The sequence below is a fragment of the Pygoscelis adeliae genome, unplaced genomic scaffold, assembly GCF_000699105.1.
Source record: "Pygoscelis adeliae isolate BGI_AS28 unplaced genomic scaffold, ASM69910v1 Scaffold114, whole genome shotgun sequence".
NCBI classification, from domain to species: Eukaryota; Metazoa; Chordata; class Aves; order Sphenisciformes; family Spheniscidae; genus Pygoscelis; species Pygoscelis adeliae.
In genome coordinates this window covers 8,672-19,973 of record NW_008824587.1, presented here as the reverse complement: position 1 = coordinate 19,973, position 11,302 = coordinate 8,672, and the positions used below count along the sequence as shown (strand labels likewise).

Below are 11,302 nucleotides of genomic sequence, written 5' to 3'. Positions count from 1 at the left end.
CACGACAATACTGCTGTATTGTCTCTCTGCATCATGGCAGACACCTAAGCATGCAGAGTCCTAAGAAGTCTCTCACGGCTGAGGTTTCCATAAGCAACACAGAAACGCGATAGCTAGAAGCAAATAATTCTAAACTTTGCAATATGCATTTAATATAGGAAGATTAAATGCACCTAAATTACAGTGTATTTTCAAGTCATCCCTTGGAAGCACCCTGAAGCAAGCCCACCCTGACTTTTCAGCTGTTTCTAATCCCAGTTGAGAGATAAATCTGGAGTGTGTAGTTGGGGGAGTCTCTTCTGCCACTACTTTTAGACTGAACATTGAAAATTAGGCAAGTGGTTTCATTTTGCAGAGATGCTGAGCAGAAATCCACTGATTTAAGTGGGCTGCAGTTTGAGCTCACCGTGGAGTACACCCAGCAGCATTTTTGACCGACACCTGTTTGGATTTTGCTGGTATTCGGAGCTTCCCCTAAAGCCACCCAAAACAAGGAAGAAACTTGCAAAGCAGTATTTGTTGAGAAGAACTAATTTTGAAATGGACTATTTACAGGAACACAGTACGACCAACAGATTTAGTTGGGTCTGACTTGCCTAGAAAGACTCTATCCAAACTGACCTGTTGACTGTGTAGACAGTGTCCAACAGTAGATCAGTAGGACTTGCACCCCTGGTTAATCATCTACTGTGGGCAGATGCTGTTTCTGGGGATCAGTTGTGCAGGTGGCTACCAGGGTTGGCTCCGTATGCCTCTGCCTGCTTAATGAAAACAGCCTGAATTAATTACAAAAATAAAAGAGAAGCTATCCCAGTTTGAGCTGGCTGAGGATCTGACCCGCAATATTCAAAATGTATTTTGTGGGCGCTAGAAAACTGATCTCATTTTTGATGGAGACACGGGAAAATAATTCAAAAGAATCAGTCAATACTTACATATATTCTAACAGCTCATCCGTTAAGATCTCTCGCTATGTCTCTCCGTTTCAAGATTTCAATGATATGTCACGATAATAATCATTACATTTCACTAACTTTGGAAGAAATAACTTGTTAACATTTACTAACTGAACAGGGATACACCAGATTGCAATAAAATTTTCAGACAAAGCTTTTTTTCTTTACCTTCAAATATCAACATGGTTAGTCCTCTTTCAGCAAAGTCTGTTCCATGAATGTTTATTCTACTGACAAAAATCTAAAAAAATGGATAAACTTTTAAAGATAAATATGCTGACACAGAATTCAGCACACAACATGAAGAACCCCATACTACCTAATTGTGCACAGGGTGATAATTTACCACTGATTAAAGAGTTTGGTTTTTTTCAAATCTTTTTTAAAGGGAAAATTATTTCTGAAGGTGAAGATGTGCTTAGACAATCATATTAACATATTCAAACAATTGCAATTTGCAAAATAGTAATTACAACTCACTATCTGGTAGCATTAATCAAACTTCAAGGTTTAATTCCATTTTAAATATTGATGAAATGTGATTCTCCAATCTAACCCTGGTGTTGCAGGGTTATGGAAGCAGCCAGTGACAGAAAAAGAGGAACATGTAGTTAACAAGCAGCTGCCACAAAGAAGGATCGGCATCTGTGATTTAAATTGTTAGCTGCACAGTCAGGTAGAGTGTAAAAAGGGTAGTCAAGAGGCTGTTAAGTCCATTGCTGCCAATTACTAACAATCAGGGAGGAGCTTTAAGACTTGTTCAGTACAATAAACCCAGTTTGTCTTGTTTCAGGGGTTACTACTGAAGAGGTTGCAGCTGCACTGATTCAAATAGCCCTAAAACTACAGTAATTATCAACCAGTCTTCTTTAGTGTAGCAAAAGTATGTTTTACCATAGCTTAACTCTTTACATTCTAATATTTCCCTGCCTCTTCCCACATAGCTAGCCCTGGAGCCATTCTCATCTCTGGGGTTGTGGTTCTCACTATGCTGGATCAAGTCTTTCATTTCCCCTTACCTAGACCAAGGACCAGTAGCACGGTACGCTGGGTTGGATGGCAGTTCTAGGGATTTGCTTTAGGTTATTTTTTGGGATACTGAGTCATTACATCTATTTTTCCTTTTCATATACGAAGTTGAAATTCATATAGTTCATTCAGTTTTTACATCCGACTAAACTATATGCAAGCTAAGCAGTGCTTATGAACATGTATTTAATTTGCACGGGATCCGATCACTGTATGAACCAAGACATTTTGGGACGGGTCTGGGGAGGCTAAAATCCTTAGAGCAACCTGTCTTGTGTGCTTTCCTAGGAGACCATGAAAACCCAGAGTGCAGAAGGAAACAATCTAGGCAAACCAAGGATATGTTGGAAACCTGTTATATGAAGCCAAGTTAGCACCTGCCTTTCTTTCTTAGTGCTTACACCCTTGATGCTCAGCTGAGTGAGTGCTGTAGATTCCTCACTAGGAAGGCAGGCTGATTATTTCTAGTACTCAGGTGAGCCACGTATATCTGTACCCAAATACGAGCTAGATGGTGGTGATGTATCGCATGTGTAAGTTTTGTTTATTCCTTCACCGGGGCAGAAATAGAAAAAGTTTCATTTTTGTGCAATTATTACAAGCTCAGATAAACTATTTTTTTAGTTAAGGCGATTCCAGCTAAAATCACAGAGCTACCCAGGCTGGACAATATGTTATAGCCCAGGCTCACGTGATCACGTTGTTACCGTGCTGGAACACCTAGTGCATAGAACAAAAGCCAGCACATTGATTATGGCTTTGATGTTGTTTTTAAGAAAGCTTAAGGACCACATTTGCATTCCGGCTGCAGCCCTCAGTGGAATCTCTGCCTCTGTAACGATTGCGTGGTCTTTAAGCAAGATTCAGTGCTCATCTTTTTAATTTCCCTTTAGCATATTTTTCAGCATTTATTTTCTCCTAGTTATACCTGAATAAGAAACGTGCCATTAACAGGATATTTTGTTATGGACCTACTGATTCATAGGCATAGGGAATAAAAAAGAGATCATGTCAGTGAAACGCAGAAAGAGCTGAACTTAGCTATTCTATCCAAATGGTAACCATTTTTCAGTCATTAAAGCAAGCCTACAGGCTGAGCTGTTGGAACAATGGCAGTACAAGTGTGTTCTCCACCCATTCACCGTCACTGGGGCGCTGCTCAGAGGTGGGCGCTCGCCACCAAAACCGAGCTTCTGCAAGCCAGCACCCTCGAGTGGGAAATGAGAAGGGGGTCAGTAGGCACAAGCCAGCACTTTGTCTGGAAACCAGTGACTGTATGCAAAGAGCAAACTGGAGAGCAGGCTCCAAGGGAAAGCCTCCTGTGATTCACCGGCCTTTCTAGTTGTCGAGGGTGGCGGACGAGCGCTGCCGTTCAGACAAGGGACAAATGCCTTGGCACATGCTTTCCTTAAGCCTGCTTTTACCAGGATGCCAACAGAGCTGCACGTGAGCAGCACCTTAGGACAAGCGAACGCCTGCACTCAACTCACTCGGCCAGGAATGAGAAAAAGGGGAGGGTAGCACGAAAAAAAAAGGCAGGAAAAAAAGGAAAGACAAAGCTGACTTGATTCAAAACCTACTGCAATCGATGAGATTAACTCCCAAGCTTGAAGATTTGTGCATCAGACCTAATTTGTCACATACCCTTCTGTGAACTTTCACTTCTTAGATTAGCACAACTTCATTCCCAGGACCTTCCTACCTTTTGCATTTCAAATGCCACTATGCCGCTTTAACTTAAAGGTACAACTCCACAGTCAAAAGATCTCCATGAAAACTTGACTCCTTACAAGCAACATGCTTCCTTCTCGATCTGTTCTGACCTACCTAAGCAGGGCACTCGGCTGTGCAGGGCGGCTGTGTAAATAAATGGGACTCTGTGCTATGCCAAGCGATGGTCACAATACCGGGACTACAGCCCCCTTGGCTCCGTCCTTCTTGCAATCAACTATTCTTTCAGGTAATAAGGGCTGCTACAAACCCCTTAAAATTTAGATGGAGGCAGGTTAGACACACACATCACAAGCAGCTAATATGAATTTGTTAAGACAGTGGTAAACACAAGAAGCAGCTCTAATACATTTCATTTATATAAAAATAAATACAGGTATTGTTTTAAGTAATACTTTGATTTTTTTCAAGGCTTTTTGAAGTTTGTTTTTCCTGGTCTACTACACAGATCTCTCTTCCCATACACAAACACAAAAGTAAAGGCTGCAGAACAGTTTTTTGAGACAAGACCGTTTAAATCCCTGGAATTAAGAAGCCACAACTTAACATTTGCCAACTAATTTTTTGTAATCATACGCAAAATTTCTATTCAAACTTTGCTGGACAGTTGGTTTTCTCTACATTGTCTTTGATTTTTTTTTTTCTTTCCACACTGTCATTATGCTCTGAGAATAAATATGACAGACATGAATACTAACAAGGGACACAGAAGAAGGTCTAAAATACGTCTATCAGCCATTATATCAGCTTATCGATACCTGTCATAACGTACATTTCAAAAACAGCACTGAAAGAAAAGCTTGAAGACAAGAACCTAGGTTTTGACTATAGATTTTTCTTAACCTTCACTTTTCATAAACCGACAAGCAATGCAGACATAGAATTTAAAAAATGTGTATCATCTTCATTTCTGATAGTTTCAACATATCTCCTGCACGTCTCCTGCCAAAAAGTCAAAAAATCAAATATATACGTGTAAATCTCATAGTTCCGCCCAAGCTAATCTTGTCAAACATGAATAATCAGAGTCATTGCCATAGATCCAGTATCTCCTGCCTTGACAAATTCCAACACAACAGCACACAATCTTTTAAAGAAACAAAAAAATGTGTTCTAAGAGATGCCAATGGCTAAAAATGGATTTATTTCTCAAAGGAAAAATTGCTTGTTTGAGCTGGACCCTACTGATGCAAGGAGCAGATCGGCCATGGTGATATTTGGCATTCTCTTTATCTCCCTTTCAGATGATGATGAGCATGAATGGATCATTCGGACCTGCCGGAAAGCTTGGGATGAAACAATTGAACATAAACCGAAACCATGAAAACAGTTCTTGCTAGACAATAATATTCCAAAGCAGGTAATCTGATTCACAATGAATCTAATTTGTCCTCGTGGATTTGTCTCACCCTTTCCCTCTACAGGAATATAATCTTTTTGTCATCTTTGTCAGCACAAACAAAAATGGAAATAATCATTTAATCAGTCATACTGAGAAAAAGCCATGGGAAAAAAGCAGACTGTACTCACAATAATATTCCTGAGAGGTGTGTAGTGTAGTATATATACACATTATTAAGCCTGAAAACAATTTGTTAAAAAGAGTGCCTCAGATTCAGTGTTGAAGTCATTCAAATCCATCTTAATCAACATTATTTTCCCAGATTTTAGTTAGCTGTCCTGGTGAATTCCTTTCCTCTCTTTTTGCTCAGTACTTTGATATTGATTGATCATTGTAATAATGTACACCAGAGGTATTCTTTAATGACTGGTTTGCTAACTAGGAAATTATATCCATTTACTACGAACGTTTGTTGAACTCTCCTGAAGCCAGAGTTTAACAAAATAATAAAAGAGGAAAACTGGGTGGGTTGCTGCTTGATTAGTAAGCCAGAAAATATTTAAAAATAAAATAAAATGGAATTACATCATTTTCTGGATGTAAGTGCCAGCACTTCTACTTGCATTAACTTTATTTATTACACAAATAAGACATTTACAAAGCACAACATTAAAAGTATGTAACAAAACAGACATTGGTTTTACAAAAAAGTGCTTACAATTTAGTTTTACTTTTTTAAAATAAATATTAGTCTTGACTGTCCACTCATTCAGAGATTTTTTTTTTTAACCATTGTAGCCAAGACATGCAGAATTGCAACATGCTACAACAAAATGATTGGCGGATGAAATAAAATTGATGTGTCTATAGTTGGCATCCTACAGATATATCACTGATAGTCGTGCAGGATTGGTTCCCACTCCCCCGTCCCAACTAGTAAGTTGTGTAAGCACCTTTAGCTTGGGCATTGGGGTTAACCAGCATCAGCCGGAAAAAAAATAATTGGTAATAAAACTGTAAACCATTCCACTTTCAGACCCTAGCCATATTTAGTTACCTTATTAAACTTGAGGGAAAAGCCTTTCACTGGCTATCTTTGTTGCATTTTGTCTGCAAAAGGTTTTGTAAATAGCAACTGGAAAAGTTTAGTACGTGGAGTCTGCATTGCTGCACCAGAACCCATTTGGCAATTACCGAATAAACTAAGAAAATGAGAATGATTTTAATTTTATTTTTTTTTTAATCTACAGACAGGAGATGAATGCAAATGACCTGAGATAAGGTTTGGTTCAGTGGCAACAGTCAGTGTGAAATACGTTGTGAAACAATGTATTGAATAAATTAGAGGATTTCTTACATTCTTGGTACAGTTGAGTATTTTCCATACACATAATTAGCTCTAAAACTGCACAAGCTGAATTGCTTCCAGTTTTTGCAAACAATTTGGGCTTAATATAAACAGAGCCTGATTTCTGAATTAGCAAAGCTGCTCCTGGCTACTTATGGGGGAAAAGCGCCCCGGAGCACAGTCTGTGCGGGGCAGTTCGCCCCACGGGTAGTGGAGAGTCCACTTCCACTGGAGAGAAGCACCTACGCTCCCTTGGCCCTCTGCTTTGCACTCCGGTCCTGTCAGTGGTATCAGTTACAAACACGTTGATATACAGTACATTTCACAAGTGGGTTTTTTTTGATCAGTAACTAAGTTGATATTTAGCAGATACATATTTAATAGTTTCCCTTTCATTGCACCGCCGAGACAGAAGAGAAATGCATCAAACCATTTTCTCCCTCAACAGAACAGTTGTGGAAATCTCAAGTACTGTGGGATGTCAGGTCAAGTTACAGCCTGAAGACTCTCCTTCAGTCCTAAATGAAATAGCTACCCACTCATTTATGGCACTAATTCCACAACTAAACGGTCATTAGGATGCGTGAGCATAAGCGGAGAAGAAAGTCGGGCCGGTGACCCTGCCGACCACCACCAGCGCCTCAAGGCTATTGCGTGTGGACGCAGCAATCCACTTCGACCTCGCAGTTACAAACGCTCCAGCGGCCAACAAAGGGAACGCCCGTCCTGCGCTCCTCGCTACAGACAAGGAGAAAAGTGACTGCAACGGATGCAATTTGTGACCGTCCCCTCCCCGAGGGGATGCTTCTGCAGCGGTGGTTCCAGTCAGGCCAGGCGTACGGGAGTGCCTTGCCTGGCTACACACTGGAAATGGTTATTCGCACGTCAGGAGGTGACAATAATACTTTGCGGACTTAATTTCCTCTCTCCTTTCAAATGTTATTTTAAATTGGGGGTAGAGCTGCTAGCTGCTGGCTGCAATTAGACAGAATACTGGCCTAACTGTCCAAGGTATTACCATCACTCTCTCTCTGTTTCTCTGTATTTTTTTAAATATATATATATATATACGCACACACGTGTACACACACAGAGGTATGTGTGTATATATACATATATATTCGTTCCAACAAATATCAATGCATGCTTGTACTCTGTTACTTCTCAAACCAAGAGAGCTTGGTGGCCACCTCAGCAGACATCCACATCTCCTTACGCCATTCCCCGTGCGGGCAGAGCGGCGAGCGTGCCTCACGGTTAGCTGGAGCCGTGTGTCCGGCCATCGGTGCCACACGGAGCCTGGGGGCACGGGCAGGAGAAGGCTTGCTGTGTGTGCAACAGGGGCTGGCCAAAGCAGTGGGATGGCTGCCCACCTGGCCGACGTTGGAGATGATTGATCCAGGATCTCCCAGAGAGAAACACACATGTATCTACAGTTCAAATTGAAAACAAGTTCTGTAACGGATGGATTCCTGTCTTCTGCTCCTCAGGCACAGTTCGGTCATATTACGCACTAACTGTGGCTCATAGTAGGCTTTCACATTCTTGGAAACGTGGCCTCACAGACACTTAGCAGCAAGACAGACCCGTGCGCTTGCATGGAGAGAGGTTTCATTACAGACCTGCTCTTGGCTCGGTGCAAACTGAGAAGGGCTGGCAAAGGTTACTTGTTTACTTTTTGTTATTACCGTCAATGAAGGATCATTTCGGAGGTTTTTTCCTGATTTGTGGCCAGACTGCTGAGCGCTTCCTTTGCTGTTGCAATGAGCCCTGCGGTGCCTGCCCCGCCGGCAGCAGTCCTCCTGGGCTGTGCCTTTGTCCGAGGACTTGGCGGGAGCAACAGCCGTACTCCAGCAAGGGAGAACAACAGGAGGGCAGAGGGACTCAGAGCGACGCTGCCAGATAAAGGAATATGCCATCGTGTTTCTGTCCACTCAGCTAGCGACTGTTCCTCCTGGCCTTACTGCTGTTTTCGCCTTGTTAGCTGGCCTCTGTTTTCTACCCCACTGCTTCCACTGACTGAACTTGGGTCCACACCAGGGCAGAACATTTCTACGCATTTATGGTCAGCTTCCATTGAGGATTTCCCAGTCCCGGAGTACAGAGTGTCTGAGAGTTTTGTGTAGATACATTCTGAAATCACCCATTTGTGATCCAATATGATTCCAAGGAAATAAAGTAGCTTGTTAATAAAGAACAAGAGTAAAAAATAAAAAAACCGAAGAAGATTTGGCAGATGGCTGTGAGAGGAGAGAGATATTCAGTGCTCTAAGAACAAGTCAGAGTGCTAAACCTGGCTCTGCCACCAACCCCAACGGTTCCTCTCGGTTTAGGACATCTCGGTTTCCCCTCCTATAAAACGGGGGGAAAAACACTAAGATTTACTTACCTTAGAGTGATCAAAGGACATGTGATTCTAAAGCACTTTGAGGAGGAAGAAAAACTGCCTATTTCCAGCTGGCATCATGTTTTCCACTTAGTGGAGTCTCAGCTACCTGCGAGTTTGGCTCAGGAAGGTCTGTGTATATATCGAGTTGCTGAGCCAAAAAAGCCCATTTCATTTTTCACACATGCAAGTGGAAATAAGGAGGGATGTCCGGGAACCGACAGCGCTTCACTGGTGCAAAAAGAGAATCAGGCCAAACCACGTAAATTCCTCCTTCCTTTGTGTTCAGAGGTGATCATCGACCCCCCCTGCGACTCGGCATGTTCTGGTTTGTTCATAGTCCCATGGGTTTGGGAGCAAGTTTTGCAAGCACAGTAGAGTCACTAATTTTGACTGTGTCTGGCATTGCCTTGGAGAGACTCACGGTCATTCTACAAGTCCACAAGAAACAAGTGAAAAATGTAACTCTGCACTCAACACACACATACACAGTGTCGCTGGAGAAAAAATAGTGGATGTTAGGTGCTGGTCAATGGAAATAACTGAGAATGCTGGATCTGAGTTTCTCCTGCATGACTGATAACAGTTGCCTTGGGCTGGACGCTGTGTTTCAGCGGCTGAGGGGCAGTGGTGCTGGTAGCGCCATGGGCAGATGAGGAAGAGTTCGCGCAGTCAGTACTGAAAGAGGATGACCTAGCGGGAAAAACGGGAATCGAGCGTTAGCTGCTTTCAGAGGCAGACAGCCCTCGCAGTGGAAATGTGTTTCCAGGGACCAGCAGAAGAGACATGTGCCCCGCTGCGGCAGCGGGCGCCCAGGCAGCCGCTTCCCCGTGGACAAAGCCCTCTCTGGAACCACTGTCTGCCCAGGAGCCACCAGCCCTGCCCACGGAACGGAGCCGGCGGGGGAAGGCACAGGCGGAGGTAACGACACTGTGGCAGCACACAGCCTGGGAGGGAGGTGCACCTCTGGGCACACCTTTAGCTGTGAAACTATATCATACTGGGCAACACACTGAAACCAGTATTTATTTGCTCTGTGATACAGCAGCTACCAAGAAAAATGAAGACCATTGCCAACGGTCCTTACTCTATCCGCCTCACTTGCTAATCATCACAGGCTTCCCTCAAACCACTGTACCTTGCTGCTCTGCAAATACAGTGTCTGTCCTTGCCACCAGTCAGGGGAAGCAGCCACTGAGCTGGTCACAACTCGCTTCTCCCACAGCTGCTGCGCTGGGTACCCCAAGAGGAGCGGGGGTGTGCGCCCCACATGCAGAAGGAAACAGAGACTTAGCATTTACATGTGTTTTCCCAGGATCTCAGCTATCACTGCTTTTAAAAAATTTTGGATGTGGAGAAGGAAGCTGCTTCGGATTTCAGGAATTAAACGTGCAAGTGATTGTTTGGAAAAGGAGCTGGTTGGGGGGCAGCTCCGTGTCCTGAGAACCCGGTTCTGCAACAGCTGCGAGCAAGTAATTGCATTTAAAGCACAGGAACTACTTGCTGCTGTGAAGTTTCTCTGAATGACAGCACCAGAACTATATAATATTTTCTGAAAACTCTCCAGCTTGCCGTGCAGCTATCGTGACAAAATGGTAGCATTTAGACTGAAAAAGTAACTTCGCTGTGCCCCTGCTTGTGCTTATCGAAGCAGAGCTCAATAAGCTACCGCTGCTGCACTGAATAGAGATTTGAAAAGAGATGCTGAGAACTTCTAACAGTAAAGACCAAAGCTTAAACCAGTAAGAGTTGCCTAAAGGCTCAGTGTTTCCTCAAAATGAAGCCACTTAAATTGGGATCCTAAATAAAATCTTACGAGCCTAAGCATGTTTCAGAAGTCTTGCCCCCAAATAAGCTGTGTGTTAGAACAGACAGCTACTTTAGGTGCTGAACAGAAAAATATCAATATGCAATATGTTTCCTGGCCAGACATTGTGAAATAACATTCCTACTTCAGATATTGTAACAGCCAGTTGTTATTTTTTTAAGCAATACTGGAATCCCCGAGAAATGAATCTTTCTTATTAACTCATGGAAAACTGGAAAGTCAGCACATGCTAAAGGTCCCCCCTGCTCCATTGCTAACAGCCAGTCGCTGCTCGCACTGACAGCGCGTGCAGACAGCTGAGGAACGGAGCAGGAGAACGGAGCTCATTGCACACGGGAAGGGGAGAAACCACAGAGGGGAGTTCAGGCAGGAGGATGTCAAAAGCCTCCAGTGAATCCCAGCACATCACAACAACGAGGGGTACTTAGTGAAGAACAAATGCCATTTTGACCAACAGTTGGTACATCCATCTAAGGCCCCCAAAATTAAGAAAAGACACATGAGCGGGCAGCAGCTGCCAGAGATCATGGAGAAGCAGTGATGCTGACAAGAGACGGCAGTGGCAATGGTGTTACACAAAAATCTTTGCTACAGTTGAGGTTTGGCCCCAAAGCCTGAAACAGGGACTACAATTACCTTCTCACCCCTATTAGATAGTGGTCCTTCCATGTCTGCTTTGAGG

At 43.1% G+C, this 11,302-nt stretch overlaps 2 protein-coding genes across 2 annotated transcripts in view; one reads left to right on the top strand and one right to left on the bottom strand.

Annotated features, from left to right (window-relative positions):
* Window positions 1-5,040, top strand: part of MORN5 (MORN repeat containing 5) — a 14,734-nt gene extending 9,694 nt beyond the window's left edge. The window contains exon 4 of the mRNA XM_009322124.1: window positions 4,961-5,040. Coding sequence (XP_009320399.1) covers window positions 4,961-5,040 — 80 coding nt within the window. The remainder of the gene's footprint in view (window positions 1-4,960) is intronic.
* Window positions 5,041-5,671: 631 nt separating this feature from the next.
* The window catches only part of LHX6 (LIM homeobox 6), an 11,713-nt gene continuing 6,082 nt past the window's right edge, over window positions 5,672-11,302 (bottom strand). Inside the window, 4 exon segments of the mRNA XM_009322026.1 lie at window positions 5,672-8,588; window positions 8,796-9,485; window positions 11,257-11,299; window positions 11,301-11,302. The exon segment at window positions 11,301-11,302 is cut by the window's right edge and continues 47 nt beyond it. Coding sequence (XP_009320301.1) covers window positions 9,465-9,485; window positions 11,257-11,299; window positions 11,301-11,302 — 66 coding nt within the window. The 3' untranslated portion in view covers window positions 5,672-8,588; window positions 8,796-9,464.